The sequence below is a fragment of the Rhinichthys klamathensis genome, unplaced genomic scaffold (genome assembly GCF_029890125.1).
Source record: "Rhinichthys klamathensis goyatoka isolate OS25496 unplaced genomic scaffold, OSU_Roscu_1.1 h1tg000110l_1, whole genome shotgun sequence".
Taxonomy (NCBI): domain Eukaryota; kingdom Metazoa; phylum Chordata; class Actinopteri; order Cypriniformes; family Leuciscidae; genus Rhinichthys; species Rhinichthys klamathensis.
This window is the reverse complement of record NW_026606648.1, coordinates 2,632,681-2,650,608: the sequence shown is the minus strand read 5'-3', so window position 1 is coordinate 2,650,608 and position 17,928 is coordinate 2,632,681. Positions and strand designations below refer to the sequence as shown.

Sequence of the window (17,928 nt, the reverse complement as noted above, 5' to 3'; positions counted from 1 at the left end):
AGGTGTAAATGGGGTCTAAAACTTTTTGAGCTTGTCCACTTTCTACAGTAGCACCTCATTGCAGTTTCAGAAGGGAGATGGGTAGGATTAGGGGTGGGGTTAGAGATCAGGGGGTGGAGATGGGTAGGATTAGGGGTGGGGTTAGGGATCAGGGGGCGGAGATGGGTAGGTTTGGGTATATGTAAGGTGGTCCAACTCCTCCCCCTGGATTTCGTGTTCTGCAGTGAGGACCATCTCACTTTCTACCATTTCCAGAGAGGTAGTCGAAAACGCATTCAACTGGATTGCTTTTGTAGAGTAAATGCTCACGTTGTCATTTGCGTTCGAACAGCCACAAAAGACTTCTCCACCTACTGAACTAATGCATAAACATTATGGGAAGCGCGCTAGCCAGACAGGATTTAAACTCTGTCAGCTGAACACCCAAGTTTTGTCTGAAGACGAAAAACACATCAAGCACAATGTTTTCTCACCATTCCTGATTTGCAACACGTGGTCTATAGCGGCTGACAGAGCAGAAAGTGCCTGTTCATATGTAGATTGCACAAGCCTATTTCGTCCATTAGATCGAACGATCTGAAAAAGCATACATTTACCTGCCCTTCAAAGAAATCAGGACAGAAGTGGTCGAAAGTGGACAAAAGAGACGAATTAAAACACCCCCAGATAGCACAAGTCTATTTGATATTATATTTACATCTGGAAGACGTATTTTTAAGAGTGTTTGCTCATCTGCAAGACGTCTATAGGACGTTTCCTGTCAGATGTCAAATAGACGTTTAGAAGATGTCAGTTTAACATGCATTCTAAATCATTACATCTTAAAGACATCTTCTAAACGTCTATTTGACACCTGAAAGGAAACGTCCTATAGACGTCTTGCAGATGAGCAAACACTCTTAAAAATACGTCTTCCAGATGTAAATATAACATCAAATAGACTTGTGCTATCTGGGCCAGGTGTAAACGGGAATGTGTCTCCCTCGTCAGCTTGATCCAATCAACCAAAACGCATCTTGAACAGGGCCTGAGTGAGCTAGGTTTTTACTGTTGTTCATTTTGTTGTTGTTTATAACCTCCTTCACTGTATGTTTTGCTAGTATAAAAAAATATATCTTATAAACGGGATAATTCCAGTATTTGATGTTTACTGGTCAATAACAGTGTTTGTTTACTATATGATGTTTTATTAACAAATTTCAGGAGGAGCACATTCAGATAATTAACCTAATTAACACAAGAGGAGCACATTCAGTAATCAACAAGATAAGATGTATACATACACAGCATACTTCTGTTCCTTGACAGTTTTCCAGCATCCCTCCAGCACCACCCTTAGCAACATAAATATTTTTTATAGAATATTGTATTATTTTGCATAAGTATGTTTGTCAAAAACTGTAGACAGATTTATTTCGGTCGGCAAAATTACCTAATAATTTAATGAAGTATGAGTGACCCCTGCTGGTTTTTATGTCTTTCACAAATGGGCAGCTAAGACACTATAGGCTAGATAGCCTGTGGAAGCCGGGCAGTTACCGAACTTTTATTATTTGAAAGTTTTCTGTTTCAGGTATGGTACTGTTTTTTAATCGATTTATAATTTAAAAAAAATGCTTTAGGGTTCATATGGTGCGTCTTTTCAGGATGTTACAGGAACATTCTGTTGCTGTTTACACTTACAGTCAAGGACTATTATTTCTACGGGAAGGATGGCATGTATATTTCTATTCTAAAAAGTAAATACATATTTTTGCCTTTTAATATTTTTAATTTTCGTATTGTGTGGTAACCGTTTTATAAATGTATCTTGTGATGGTCGCTGATTCGGACCTGTATTGTCATATTTGTGCTGCAGGTCACTTCTATGGGTCACTTCTTGGCCACTAACAATCAATGATCTGATGATGTGAAATACCACTTTCACATTTAAATTCAATTTCACTCTTGTAGTAGCCTATTTATTTGTATTCAGAGCAGGGCAGGGTGGACCCATGATGGCTGTGTTGGAGGAGTTTGTGCTTCTCCTTTAGTATTAGGTAAATTTAGCTTAGCTTTAATTGTATCATAGTGTAGGTCTGGGGGGTTTGCAGCACACTTGCTACAGTAAAATAAGCACAGACGTCTCTGTGTTAGTGCATGGTTGAGTGCTATTCAATTTTGTAGAATACACTCATTAATAGCAAAAATTACATAATTTGTTTGGTTTTCCATCATTTCTATGCTCACAGCTCATATGTATTTTTATCAATTTGATCAACATTTTTAGGTAACACTTTAGTTTAGGGTACAATTCTCACTATTAACTAGTTTATTAGCTTATTAGCATGCATATTAATAGGATATTATTGGCTGTTTATTAGTACTTATAAAGCACATATTAATGCCTCATTCTGCATGAACATATCCTACATCCCTTACCCAATACCTAAACTTAATAACTACCTTGCTAACTATTAATAAGCATTAGTTAGGAGTTTATTGAGGCAAAAGTCATACTTTATAATTAGTAAATAGTGAGAATTGGACCCTAATCTATAAAGTGTGACCCATTTTTCCAATATGTTCAAAATTTTGCTGAAAAACCTTTTGTACAGTTTTTACATGCCTTCTGCCCTTGATAGTTTCTCCCCTTGATAGGCCTTTTGGTATAATTGTAAAAATGTCCCCTTCAAGTCGTGGAACACATGTTTTTTCGCTGTGAAATTTTTAATTACTTTCATAAACTGGACTGAAGCTTAGGTTTACTTGATCATCTATACATCATTTTTTAGAAAAATCAATCCTGAATATCAAATGTGATATTAAAAAATAAACACAAGAAAAACTACATATCTATGATCATAAATTTAAGCATTTAAATATCTTCTTTCTCAAACATATTATTGGGAGATTATTTATGTATTTATATGCATTTTAGTCTGTTGTAATCTTAAGTAGCCTGTTATACTGTTATAAAATCTCATTGATTTACACAACCAGCTATCAGAATTTCATCTTACTTTTTGGCCATATAAATAACCTTGAGTTCCATATTCTCACTACATCATAATTTATGGGCCATAAAAGCCTGATGTATCAAATATGTTAGGAATCATAAAACACACAAGCAAACCTTTTTTAAGGTTCAACTGTCCCATTAACTAATTTTTTTATGACTTATGTCAGACAGAGTTAACTAAGAACCAAATTCAGTGTTTTATCACTGAAGAGTATTTGTTCATTTCATTTGGTAAAATTCACATTCCCAATTAATCTTATGTGACAATGTCCTGTTCAAAACAGAAGTGAGATTTATGGCATATTGTGTGAAGTATATAACACCTATAATTGACACACGATATCATTCCATCTTTGTTTATAGTTAATGAAAGATTTTATTGCAACATTTTATGATATAAGAAAACCGACTGACGCACATGAAGTTTGTTTTAGAGTTGTATTTATTCAGTCAGCTCAGGTAAAAACACACATTCAAAGACTGAGACACGTTGGTACTCTTTGGTCCAGATCCTTCAACCCCAGCACATCCTGAATCACATCAATCATATTACACGAATAAAAGTAAAATTCTTTGGGAAAAAAAATTCGGTTTTCATTAGGTAACCAATGATGATATTGGTGCTTTCCTTAAAGACATGTCTGCTTTCTGCTTAAAATGACTAGATAATAGGTAGTGTACTCATAAACTTGATGCTGTGGTTTAAATTCATCATGTCACCTTGTTTGTACCGAAGATAATCTAAAATGGCATTTTGGTAGTTAGCATGTAAACAGTAAATAGAGTTTTTAGCTTCTACGGTAAGATAAAATAAGGCACCTAGTTATTGGTGCCATCCAGTGAACTTTTTGGCATCTAGTGAACTTTTTGGTTTTGGCTTTCTCAGATGCAGTGTTCACTGCAGTGCAACAGTCAGTCACATTAAAACAGTTACCTCCACCTCAACCCATCCTATTCCTCACATCTACTCAACATCAATGTAATGTAGTGTCTGTTCAATCCCTCACTCTCTCTTCCAGCGCCTTCAGCTCTCCTTCCACTTGTGCCGGTAGATCAGCGCCAACCTGCTGGGTGAAGTAGGTCCGAAGCTCCTGAGTTTCCTTCTGCCAGAAGGGTTTGGGCAGGTCAAAGAGGGCACCCATATCAATATTCCCACCCAGGCCTTCTGTGTTTATGGCACCGCTTTGTGGAATCCATCCCACAATGCTCTTGGTGGCAGCCTCGTCTTCACTGGTACGGCTGCAACGTTTGAAGATCCACTCGAGGACACGGGCGTTCTCTCCAAACCCTGGCCACAGGAAAGAGCCGGTCTTCTGATCTTTCCGGAACCAGTTGACGTGGAAGATCTTAGGGAGCTGGGTCGGGCCCTTGCGCGTCTCCATACTCAACCAGTGGGTCAGATAGTCACCGAAGTTGTAGCCGAAGAAAGGACGCATTGCGAAGGGGTCATGCATGATTACTTTCCCTGAGGAAAATTAGCCATATATATTGTCATTTATGAAAAATAACAGTATTAGGTTTTTGTTCAGTTTGTCACAAAGTGCTTAGACTGTAGTGTACACGTTTGTGTTACCAACTATTTATCATATGGAGAAATGAAAGTCTGTACCTTTATGTTCAGCAGCAGCTGTGGATTCAGATCTCATGGCTGCACCCACAAACACACCATGACGCCAGTTAAAGGACTCGTACACCAAAGGCACACCTGGGAAAATAGACAGGTACATTTTGAGATATAATGTATATCTTATATATACGTACGTAGTTGTATGTAGTATAACAATATCTTGGTATAAAAGTTTTGATTCAGTGACACCCACCTTCTGGTCTTCTGCCACCAAATACAATGGCATCAATAGGGACGCCCTCATCACTCTCCCAGCGTGGGTCTATGATTGGGCACTGGCCAGCAGGGGCACAAAACCTGGAGTTCGGGTGAGCACACAGTGTAGAATCACCTGAGAAACAGAAAAAGAGTTACAAAAATTAAAAGTTGTATTTATATAATAATCATATATACGTTGTTTTTTTTAAATCAATAATTTTATTTATAAATTAGATTGATGTATTAATGAATGTTTCCCTTAACTGTCAGTGGGACGATTGGCACTCTTTTTTTTATTATTGCCTTTTTTCCCTATCACATATTTTATTAATCATCATAAATGTGACCCTTGACCACAAAACCAGTCACATGAGTCAATTTTTTTAAATTGAGATTTATTGGTCATCTGAAAGCTGAATAAATTAGCTTTTAATTCATGTATGGTTTGTTAGGATAGGGCAATATTTGGCCGAGATACAACTATTGAAAATCTGGAATCTGGGGGTGCAAAAAAATCTAAACATTGAGAAAATCACCTTTAAAGTTGTCCATTTATGTTCGCGATTTTGCGGCATTCACTCACAAAAATAAATGTTTTATATAATTACGATAGGAAATTTACAAAATATTTCATGGAACATGATCTTTACTTAATATCCTAATGATTTTTGGCATAAAAAAAAAAGAGAATTTTAACCCATGTATTGTCGGCTATTGCCACAAATATACCGTGCGACTTGTGACTGGTTTTGTGATCCAGGGTCACAAATCAGGTATCACTCGAAAGCTTACACCCTCATCCTGTGAAAACCATTTTGAAATCAGACATTGCATTCTTTTTGGAAACAGTACTTGACACACGGAGGTTATTTTTGGTACAGAGCCTAAACGAAATCTCATGGTAACTTCAATTTTTATTATATCAACTTCAAATTTGGAACACAACCTGGTTAGATACGTGGCTTTGATTTCATAGCATAAATTGCTTTGTAATATATATATTTTGTATAAAATAAAAAATGTTTAGTACAGTACATTTGTTTTATATTAAATTTAAACTTCTATAACCTTTTTACTTTTTTCATTTTTTGAAGTACTATATAATCTGATGAGTCTTCTTTAAAAAGAGACCAACCTTAGGTCTTTTCCAAGGCATTTTAAAGCATTCAAAGCATTAAACAATTTAAGTTTGGATAGCGCATTTTCATGTCTATAGATATTTTGTCAAAATGACTTTACTAATCAATGATTTTACCATATTTCCATGATTTTCCATGCCAGTCTGTGAGTTTGATTCCAGGTGCAGGCGGATCCAGACCCTCCCACCAAACTCCCCCATCGCTGGTCTCTCCTACGTTAGTGAACACTGTGTTACTGGAGATGGTTGACATGGCATGAGGGTTGGTCTTTAGGGACGTCCCGGGGGCAACTCCAAAGAAACCATTCTCTGGATTAATAGCTCTGAGTTTACCTGGTGAAGAGAGTCAAAATGCACCACCGTTTGTATTGAAAACATCTATTTATAATCATAAACAACAGTATTCCCCTCAAAAGATTCCTCACGTCATACATGAATACACTATACTGCAAACCTGTTTCTGAGCAACTGTTAATTAAGTGTTAGCTGAGCCATGCAATTATTTCTATTTTAATTAGTTAACTCTTTGCTGCCCAATAAACATGCTAAAATAAGAGATATGGCATCATTTTCTGGCTGTCCATAAACCCACACTTGTGTCAATAGTTGCTTCTGTTGTCTAGGACAAGTCATATTTCTCACCCTGACTGTCAAATTTCATCCAGGCGATGTCATCGCCCACACACTCCACCTTCCAGCCTGGCAGTGATGGTTTCATCATGGCCAGGTTAGTTTTCCCACAAGCGCTCGGGAACGCAGCTGCAATGTACCGTTTCACACCCTGAGGATTTGTGATACCCAGAATCTGGAGGGAAGAGAAACAGGGACGAGTATCAACATCATGTTTTATAAATGAATACTCCAGCTAAGAGAGTAGTACAACAGTAAGATGCACTGCAGTACCTCCCATTTAAAAAAAAAAATTCAAGTTCTTTAGAAATCCTGCTTGCATGTTTTCAGGAAGTGATACTATGGCTTACACACATTTTTTGGCTTTAAATGAGAATAAAACTTAAGTAATACTGTTTGGTCCAAGTCATTTCTATGACTCTGGTAATCCGGACCTTGGCAACTTAAATTCTCATGTTACCACATTTGTGAAAAACCTCGGTGTTCTGTTTGATTCAGGCCTCAAGTTTGATAAACAAATTAATTCCGTCGTAAAATCATGTTTCTTTCATTTACAAAGTCTTGCAAAAGTTAAATCTTTTCTCTCTCTAAAGAACTTTGAAATAGTTATCCACGCATTCAACACCACACCCCTTGATTATTGCAATGCACTTTATTATGGAGTTAACCAATCACCAATTGGGCGTCTTCAAATGGTTCAAAATGCTGCTGCCAGGCTGTTGACTGGTAGTCGAAAATTTCGATCACATTACTCCCATCTTAACTTCACTACACTGGATACCGGTCAAACTGAGAATTGAGTTCAAAATTTTAGTTTTTGTTTTTAAATCATTATACGGCCTAGCATAAGGGTATTGATCTGATTTAATACATTCTCACAACCCTTCCAGGTCACTTAGGAATAACTCTGGAATAGCCTACCAGTATCGATCCGAATGGTGTCATCACTTGCCAATTTTAAATCGAAGCTTAAAACACATATTCTTAAAGCTTCAGTCCGCAGTTTTTCCTCTTTGTCGCCATCTCTGTTCAAAATCTGAAATTGCAGTCATTCGCAGAATTATCAACTTTACGTGAGTTGTACCTCGGTAGGCACGGCACAGAGCGGATGAATCCAATGTTTTGAGGAGAATGTGCAGCTGTCATTCACCGCGCGGTGTAGATCCTGGCATTCGGAATCACAGATTCTACTTTTTGGAAGTATGACCAATATAAGAATTTTCACCCTAAAATGTCTTCTGAACAAGTAGGTAACATCCACTTTTGTTCTTCTGAACAACCAACTGAAAAAAAGCATTGCAGTAAATCGCGCTGATTAAATCTAAAGATCGTTCATATCACGTCAAACCGTGCAAATTATACTTTGTTCTCAAATTGTTAATGTTAACAACATCAGCATTGCGTGACTACATTTAAAGCCCTTCAGATATTATCCTTGTTTTCGCATGGGCCCGGTTGCAGTCTCTTTTTCCAAAATCTCAGTCCAAAGTCTTTTGCATTTTACAACGGGTGAGTCTCTAGTTGTCATTGGTGATTGTCGTTTGAACCTTTATGGATCCGCCATCAAATTGATAAGTTTAATTATATCAAACTGCTGTGAGAAAAGGCTATAAATCTCCACCTCCAACATCCTCACGCGCAATATAGCCTACTAGCCGAGACTCCTTCTTTATGTGTACAGATGTGACGTAATGACGCAAAGACATGCTTGAATTTTAAAAATATTATTACAAGCTTACCGTTTTGAATCGAGCTAAGGCAAGCAGATAGTTTTGAACACTGGCTGATTATATACTTGCACAAAAATGTATTTTGGATAATTTTTAACCCAAAAAAGTTACGGACTGCAGCTTTAATGTGGATCTTTAATGTATTATTCAATTTCGAATCGTAATGTATTTAATGTATTATTTATCTTTGTGTCTAATTTTATAGATTGTAACTTCTGTCTTTGACTATATTGTTTTGTTCAGCAATTTGGTCAACCGTGGGTTGTTTTTAAATGTGCTTTATAAATAAATAATGAAATGAAATAAAATGAAATTGTTGTAAACTCGCAAGCAAGAGCCAGGATTTTGTCTGATGTCCCATACCAGCATGTGTTCAGCCAACCAGCCTTCGTCTTTGGCGATGCGTGAGGCGATACGAAGAGCAAAGCACTTCTTTCCAAGGAGCGAGTTTCCACCGTAACCGCTGCCGAAGGATAAGATCTGCCTGGTGTCTGGGAGATGTGAGATCAACACCTTCTCTGGGTTACAAGGCCAGCTGTTTACTAAAGGAGCTGTGCGGGAAGAACAGAGAAAGAGATATAGATAAGAAAATTCTATACATTACCATTCAAAAGTTTGGGGGAAGTAAGCTTTTTTTACCCCCAGTTTCACAGACAAGGCTTAAAGGGATACTCCACCCAAAAATGAAAATTCTGTCATCATTTACTCACCCTCAAGTTGTTGCAAACCTGTATGAGTTTCTTTCTTCTGCTGAACACAAAGGGAGATATTTTGAAGAACGATTTCTCACCTCATTTACTTGAGGGTGAGTAAATGATGACAGAATTTTCATTTTTGAGTGGAGTATCCCTTTAAGCTAGTCCCAGACTAAAATGCATGTTTGAGCTGTTTTAACTGAAAGCAACTTGCACTGACATACCTTAAAATATGTCATTGTATTGTCTCAAGATGCAATACAATGCTTTTTTTGTAATGCTTTTTTCTAAAGAACAATTATAAAAGCTACTTAAATGTCATAATTGAACTAAGGCCTAATCCTGGCTTAATCTTAACCCTGTCTGTGAAACCAGGCCTAATACTTTTAATCCACAAGGACACATTAAATTGATAATAATATTGGTTTTGTTCAGAAAAAAAAAAGACAAAATGGGTCATTTGAAAAAAAAAGGGGGACCTTTAGAGTTTCATTTGATGGATTGAATCACATTTACATTTAATCTGACATTAAATGAAAGCAGTTAAGGTACCTTTGAGTGGTAAAGGTCGGCCCACAGAGTGCTGGCAGCGCACAAACTCCGCCCCCTCTGCTAGTTTCTCCAGCACAGGCGTCCCCATGCGTGTCATGATGCCCATGCTAGCCACCACATATGGAGAATCTGTCACCTGAACACCAAACTTAGCAAGAGAAGAGTTCACAGGGCCCATACTGAAGGGGATCACATACATAGTGCGTCCTACAGAGGGATAGAAAGTAAGAAATATTCAGACTTTTTAGGCATTACAGTTTCCTCCCAGCCTATCCTACATGATCATGTGTATTATTTGGATTTTAAAGGAACATTCCAGGTTAAATACGAATGAAGCTCTACTGAAGGGGTTCCTTCAGCATTTGAATTTAAACCGCAAACATGCCTCCTTTCTATACTAGTCAAGATTATTATATATAATATTTATTTTAGCTTGATGCAATTTACACTGTACTATTGCTGTCCATGGAGAGCAGGTGCCGCAACAAAAACACAATTTGATTTAAGAGAGCTCTGGTTTGTGTACATTTACCATTGATCATGGCAGCAGTAATTCATCATGTGATGATCAAATAATGGAGAAGAGCATTATAACCGGGCATATATCCAGGCACACAATATAGAAAAGTGCACTTTTAGTATTTTAAAGAGCTGATTCAGATGCCTGGATCACAGTGGTGTCATTATTATTGCATGTTTTCATTGATTCTTGTCTTTGTCATATTCAATAACTTAGCAATACATTTTATAATATTATTTATTTATAATTATATATTCAAAGTCAATAAAATACTTTTTTTTCTTTTTTAAAACATATTTTCCACAACTTTTATTTTTTCTAGTGGCTGGATTAACTATTTGACAGGTTTCAGCGATTGATCAGTGATTTGAGTAACACGCACCTGCCATGCAGCCAGGAAAACGGTCCTCTCTGGCCTTCTGGAAGTCTCCCTCACTCATCCAGCTGCCCAGTTGGGACTTGGCACCTCCGGTGGGGATGGGGATAGTGTCCCTTTGGACTTTCGTGACAATCACTGTCTTACTCTCCACGCGAGCCACATCTTTAGGGTCAGTACGTGCCAGCCAGCTGCATACAGAAATGATTATGAATCAGTGGAAATTTAAATCAGGATTATGTCAGACCATTCATATTATCCCCTATATCCCCTAAAGTGCCCCTATTATGCTAATATAAAGGTTCTTCATTTTGTTTTGGAGATGTCCAACAATAGGTTTACATGCATTCAAGGTAAAAAAAAAACACTTTTTAATGTTCTCATAATATACATTGCATCATTACCTCTTTTCTCACAGTGCCTGAAACAGTTAAATAAAGGATCAGGTCTCTCTAAACCTCTCCTTTCTGAGAGCCTACTCTCCTCTGATTGGTCAGACAGCCCAGTCAGTTGTGATTGGTCTACTGCTTACAGCACGTGTCAGAAACAAAATGGCCATTATCATATCTGAATTTCAGCTCAGGAGGCTTCCTCAGCACTTTTTTTTTACATCGGATTTACAGTATCAATGCAAGCCTGTTTACACCTGGTCACTTCATGCATTTTCTCTGATTGGATATCTATCCGAACGTGAAAAGACCCAGGTGTAAATGCCCTCCGAAACGCTTTCAAGATGGATTTAAATCCGATCACTCACACGAAACTGGACAAGTGTAACTGCATCTGGTTATTGAAACCACATGTAATATCTGAAAAAACATAATAGGTACACTTTAAAATACTTACAATATGATCAGCAAAAAACAACTTACCAGTTTTCATATTTGCTGAGTTTTTTTACAATGCCCTCTTTCTCAAGGTTGGCCAGGATGTCTGCTGTCTCATCTGGTGTGCCTGTGACCACGTGCACTTTAGCAGGTTTACACTCAGCCACTGCTCCAGATACAAACTCAGCCACAGACGAGGGCAGAGAGGGGATGGAGGCGAGAGACCGCGCTCCCACGGAAGCTGTACTGATGGCATTTCGCCTACATGGACACATGCAAACATTAGTACATCAAATTAAAGATTAATGGCATAAGCATGGATCAACCTGCAAAACACTTCATTCTTGGTTAGTTTTACACATTTTATAAGCACACACACCATACAAAACTGAAAATTATAATTATATTATGACCAGTTAAGAGTGTTGATATACAATCCAACAACAATGACTTATCATTGTTTGTATCCCACCGCTTGTCTGTGTTTGCATGTACCAGAAGGACTGTCAGTTTGTGCATTAGTGGTGGGAATTATTAAGCAATTTCTGTAAGTTATATCAATATGCCAGTGGGTGGCGACAAGTGACGGTCTTTTGTGAGTCATTTGAATCAATCACTCAACTGTTTTGTTCAAAACATTAATGACAGGCTGTATCTGAAATTGTCCATTCACTATTCCCAACATCACTGCACTAATTTTACAATATATCAAATGTAAAATAACACTGCATAGTTTTCGCTGTATCAATGAAATATAGATTAATACTTAAAGTTAAAAAGTTATTCAGTCAAGAACAGTGATTGATTTTTTTCTTTGTCTTTGGTTAATTGATTAACATAACAAACACAGACAGCAGCAGGAATATTAGGCTAGTGTCACTTTGAGACGAATGCACAGATCCATTATACTGATACTGTACAATGCATTGTCTTTCTCGACTGATTACATTCACTTAAGACATAACCAACTATGTTTACTAGCATACTCACCAAGATGGGCATTTTTATATAATTTTGTGTGAATTTGTCCGTTCAAACGCAAGAAGATCCTTTTCAATAATAACTATATATGCGACAAACCTCTGTGTTTATGATTACTATGCAATTTGAAGCAGCATAATGGACTGTTTTTGTACAGCAGAAATAACTGGAGGCTAATGACACTGGAAGACTTGCATTTTCAAGTCAAAAAGGTGAGTGCTCTTATGCTAAAAATAAGGTGGCTAATTTTAAAAAGCCTATACTCCAGATTCAGGTGGAAAATTTCTAAACCCAACTCAATGTAAAGTCTAAGTTAAAGACTGACTGTAGATAATGTATAAAATAGATGGATATATGTGATCCATGACATGTTAAATTAATGACTGAACATTCATTTGAGCTGACAGTATGTCAGCAATATGAATATTGCATCATAACTGCTGGATGTACTTTAACACAGATCTTTGACCGAAACTGAAAGATAAGTGATTTAGAAGCTGCAAGACTAATTAGTGGTGTCCTTTGGAATGAAATACACTACATGTGCACAACTAGTCAAAAGTTTGCAAGGCTCAACCGTTTATTTATTTAATTATTATGACTATTTCTGCTGACCCAGTCCAGTTCAGATTTTAATTTGTCCTTTTTGGGAAAAAATATGTTTTATCACTGTCTAAAATAAAAAAAAATTAAATAAAGCATTTACAGCAAATCATTTACTATGCTTTTAATTTACAATATTAAGTTAATGGCTTTGGTTCCCAAGGAACACACAAACTGATAAAAAGCATACCTTGAATGTCAATGCATCTACCAAATGCATAAATGTAAATTGGATAAAATGAAAAGAAACAGACAAGAAGCAGAAAATGGGGCATCATATTCTCTTTCAATCTTTCAATTGCGTGTTTATATTTCACAATTCAGTCTTTATAACTTGCAATTTTGACTTTTTTGGACCCACTTTATATGAAGTGTCTTTAACTACTATACTACTAACCTTTAAACTAACCATTTGATACAATGCACTTATTGTGTACATACATACCTTGCATAGTACTTAAAGGGATACTCCAACCAAAAATGAAAATTCTGTCATCATTTACTCACCCTCAAGTTGTTCCAAACCTGTATGAGTTTCTTTCTTTTGCTGAACACAAAGGAAGATATTTTGAAGAACGATTGGAACCAAACAGTTGTTTGGCACCATTGACTTCCATAGTAGAAAAAAAAATACTATGGAAGTCAATGGTGCCAAAGTTCCAATCGTTCTTCAAAATATCTTCCTTTGTGCTCAGCAGAAGAAAGAAACGTGTGAAAGAAACTCATACAGGTTTGCAACAACTTGAGGGTGAGTAAATGATGAAAGAATTTTCATTTTTGGGTGGAGTATCCCTTTAAGCCTTGTCTGTGAAACTGAGGGTAAAAAAAAAGCTTACTTCCCCCAAACTTTTGAATGGTAATGTATATATTTTTCTTATCTATATCTCTTTCTCTGTTCTTTTTGGGTGGAGTATCCCTTTAAGGCTATATTTCAAAAAGGCCTGCATGTAATTACATCTGTAATTAATTTCTGAAATAACATTATAATTACAGTTGACAATTCCTTTACCCCTTAACCCAACCTTAAACCTACTCATACCACAAAACCTGTCATAACCTTACCCGAATCAAACCTCAATGGTCTTTTGCAGAACAAAATGAGCACAATGAGTTCATTGTAACTACCAAATTTTTATTGACGCGAGTACATGGTAATTAAAAATACCTCAAGTAAAGTGAGACCACTTTTTATCTCAGAAGTGTGAGATATAAACTCGCAATTTGGAGAAAAAAGTCTGAATTGTAAGATATAATCTAGCAATTGTGAGAAATAGTCTAATAGCTGGGTTTCAGTCACGTGATTATGATGACGCGCGAAATTCAGATGGAGGGCAGGGAGTGAAGAGCGCAATGGACGAGATGGAGGAAAGTCCGTACTGTACTACTTTACACGCTATTACAAGAGAAAGATATAAACAAAAAATCAAACATATGTTGGACGTGATCCTTGCGTTATGAAGAGGAGCGATTTTTCAACTGAATTGAAAGATTTTCCTGACATCGAGGCGGTAGATATCAGCAACTACATTGTCTTACAGACATACTTTGACTTTACAAAGTTCGGAAACGTTACACGTTACACAAACATAGCCACTTAAGTTGTATTAACTCACCTTTGACGAAGTGATCACTGCACACACGGGCATTTTCCCATCCGGCTCCTCCCGACCGCAGACGTAAGTTTGCAAGCCGTTTTCACGGAGTTTTTCAGTCAATTTCTTTAATTTTCCCCCCTTATGAACAACAACTTTTGGTACACGATAAAAACTCCTCGTGGTTTGATCGATTTAAGTAACCATAAACGATGCAAAACATAGGCATTTTGAGTTTGTTATAGTGCTTTCTAAATACAGCAAATCACTTCCTGCCCTCCATTTGCATTTCGCGCCATGGCAACGCAGTGGCGTGACGTCATATGAAAACAAGCTATTAAAAGTTCCAATTACCTTTCATTTTTTTATTCTGCGGCGCAACAAGCTTCCATAAAAAAGGGAGTTAATGAGAGAGAAAAATACACAAGTTCAGAAAAAAAAGGACAAAAAAAAGGTTTCATGCCAGAGGAGGGCTGCATTTTTTCTTTTCCATTCAATCATCCGAACTTACATAGGTGTCAAAAACCAGCCTGTCATTCTTTAACAGTGTTACCAAACTGATCATTCAACTAAAAAGACGGCACGTGACTGCAAGGCCTGGTTTCTACACTTAAGAGGATATCTGAACAATACCAAGAGATGGAATCCTTTTCTTTTACCCTTTCATTCTGTTCAGCCCAACACCCCCAATTGCAACACTTTCAACCCTATAATTCTCTTCTATTGTTTTCCAAAGCCGTAAAATGCATACAAACTTCACAAGAACAAAGTCTCTAAGTCTATCACAGTTTTGACCCCCATGTTTCCTCACTTTCATCAATAACCACTCAACTTTACACCATCAATTATCATAGGCAGTTACACACACCCCCATGTGAACCGACCAATCAGACGGCCTCCTTGGCATTCACTCCCTTCCCCTCCCCTCAGAGTCTGGTTAAACAGGGTAAGGCCACTATACAAGCACACCATGTTCATGCAAGAACACATAACACACGTAACAATATCAGATGTGTGCAATTGGGCCAAAATGGTGCTTTCTTTCTAAACCATATGCATACATCACGGCTATACCTCAAGTGCGTTTCAATGCAAAATAACCTGTTAAACAAGTTAGGAGAATTTTTCACTCAAAACACACACACATACGTCATTAACAATCAGTTCCCGGTATCATGCATCTGCAGGGTAAAGTTTGGCTATATAGACTTTCACACTGAGCATATTTACTTGAAGTCCTGTGCTGATGTAATCACTCATTCTGTTGAGAGATTGGCAGAGTAGATACGGATGCAATAAAATGGGATTTAGAAAACTTTTGTTCAACATTATTATTTTGGCTTTAAAAGAGATATGGTTGACCTCTAAATATTCCACATTACAGTGGTACATATGACTCACAAATATTTGCTGTGACTTTGGACAAAGGTGGTTTACTTGTTTATTCATAACCTGTTTTTTAGACTTATACACATTGAGTCTCTAAACTCAAAAGAAAAAAGCCAGTTATACGTGACTTAAGCTATGTTTCAGCATTCCTGTACGTGACACACTCAATCACTCTAGTATAGTACACTATTACATAGTGAGATGTAATATGTGGCAAATGTCAGTATTTGGCAATAACAGACTCCAGGACTTTGGATTATTATAATTTACTCTGTATTTCTACATATCTCTATCAATGACCCTCAAATCTACCCTCAAAAGAAACTATAAAACAAGGATGTTTACCCAGGAAAGAGAAGGGTGTGATACAGTATACTGAATATTTTGAGACTGCAGAAAACCATTAAAAGTATACCCACGCCTTTAATTATTTTGTAGCTTTCTGATAAACTAGCCTACTATATAAACAAGGTAATAGGCAATATTACCCCTATATACAGTAATATTATTATATACAATTATATATTATTATAACAATATTATTACCTTGTTTTAAAGAGATTATTAATGACTAAAAGAGACTCACCTCCTTAGTACTCCAAGGAACAGGCAGGACATATTCGTGTAAGAGAAATTGGTGGAGTAAAGAATAAAATAAAAATAAAACGAAATGAGAGGGGTGACTTGTTCCTCTTCAGTCCTGTGCACCTCTCATATCAGACTGGAGAGATAGTTATAATCCAGCTCTTGAGGTAGAGGAGAGTAAAGTAAGACCCTTGCACTGTAACACGTGTAACTTATCATCAGCTGATCCCACCCTCAGCTCAGATCCTGAACTAATAATGACGCTCTTCTCCCTACTAACCAGCCTGGGATGTTTCAATAATAAATAAAGCTTTTTGCTGACAAACTTCCAAGTCGATTAAAATATTTTATAAGTTTAATATGTTACTATAAAAAGCGTGCGCTTCCAATAAAACACGGCAAAGTGGAAAAACTAGCTGTTGCATTTCAGTCAAAAAGCTCTAGATTGATGCTTCTGAGTCATTGAAGAGGTTTAAGTCATTCAAATACAGTGAATCCCGAGGCTGACGCAAGCGCGCACTGGTTCCTGTATCGACTCCGCGAAGACTCGCTGTGCTCCGCCCGGCTTCTCTGCTCAAACCCGGCTGCAAACAAAGTTATCCCGGCTACAAAGTTGTGTAGAAGTGAATCTTATTTTTTAAAGCTTTTTTTACCGAGTTCTGAAGTCACGTGAGCGTCGTCGGAATTTGCTGCGTGTCACGTCAGCAGATGTTGATAATAAGTTGAGTGTTGTTCACGTTCAGTGAACATTGTGAGGCGGAAGCTTATTGGCTCCTTGTGACGTCGCTTCTTCATTCATCATCACATCTGTGTTTATGTGGGGCTCGAGACATTTAATTGCATTTAAATGCAAGATGTAAATGTAAATATGGGGACAGCGTTTGTTTTTAGTTAATAATACCTAAAAACAACAACATTACATTTAATGAAAACAAGGAAGCTATAAACATTTAAATGATTTTTTTAAAATGTATTAAGTATTTTGATTTTACTTATTTATCTTTTCTGTTTATCCTAATGTACCCCCTATTTGTAAATCTTTAAATACAATAACTGTGATTCCATTAAAAAACACATTTCAATGATCATGTAGAGTAAGCTGGTAATTACTTGAAATAATATGGATATAAAAATGTGTCTGATTCTTTTTTTTTTTGCATTCTGTTTACTAACTGTCAAATCGATCAATCTAACATAAAAGTTTTTGTTATAAAATAATTGTGTGTTTATATGTGTTTATTTATATTTGTGTGTGTGTGTGTGTAGTTGTTATGTTTATTTCTTATGCATATGTTGTGATTATATTATTTTATGATTATTTTAATTCCCTTACTTTGTAAAGCACTTTTTTGTGTATGAAATGTGCGATATAAATAAACTTGCCTTGCCTTGTGCACACACACACACACACATATATATATATAGCATATACATACAGTATATATATAGCATATACATACAGTATATACATACATACATTATTA

General features: G+C 36.7%; 1 protein-coding gene across 1 annotated transcript; it reads right to left on the bottom strand.

The window, feature by feature from the left end:
- Nucleotides 1-3,425: 3,425 nt before the first annotated feature.
- On the bottom strand, nucleotides 3,426-16,753 carry pck2 (phosphoenolpyruvate carboxykinase 2 (mitochondrial)). Its single transcript, XM_056254147.1, has 10 exons — nucleotides 16,446-16,753; nucleotides 11,340-11,555; nucleotides 10,474-10,658; nucleotides 9,572-9,778; nucleotides 8,688-8,875; nucleotides 6,607-6,769; nucleotides 6,082-6,297; nucleotides 4,822-4,959; nucleotides 4,611-4,706; nucleotides 3,426-4,466 (listed from the first exon to the last, which is right to left on the bottom strand). Exons 1-10 carry the CDS (start codon nucleotides 16,475-16,477, stop codon nucleotides 3,997-3,999), a joined length of 1,911 nt encoding a protein of 636 aa, XP_056110122.1. The 5' UTR covers nucleotides 16,478-16,753; the 3' UTR covers nucleotides 3,426-3,996.
- Between the last annotated feature and the right edge of the window lie 1,175 nt (nucleotides 16,754-17,928).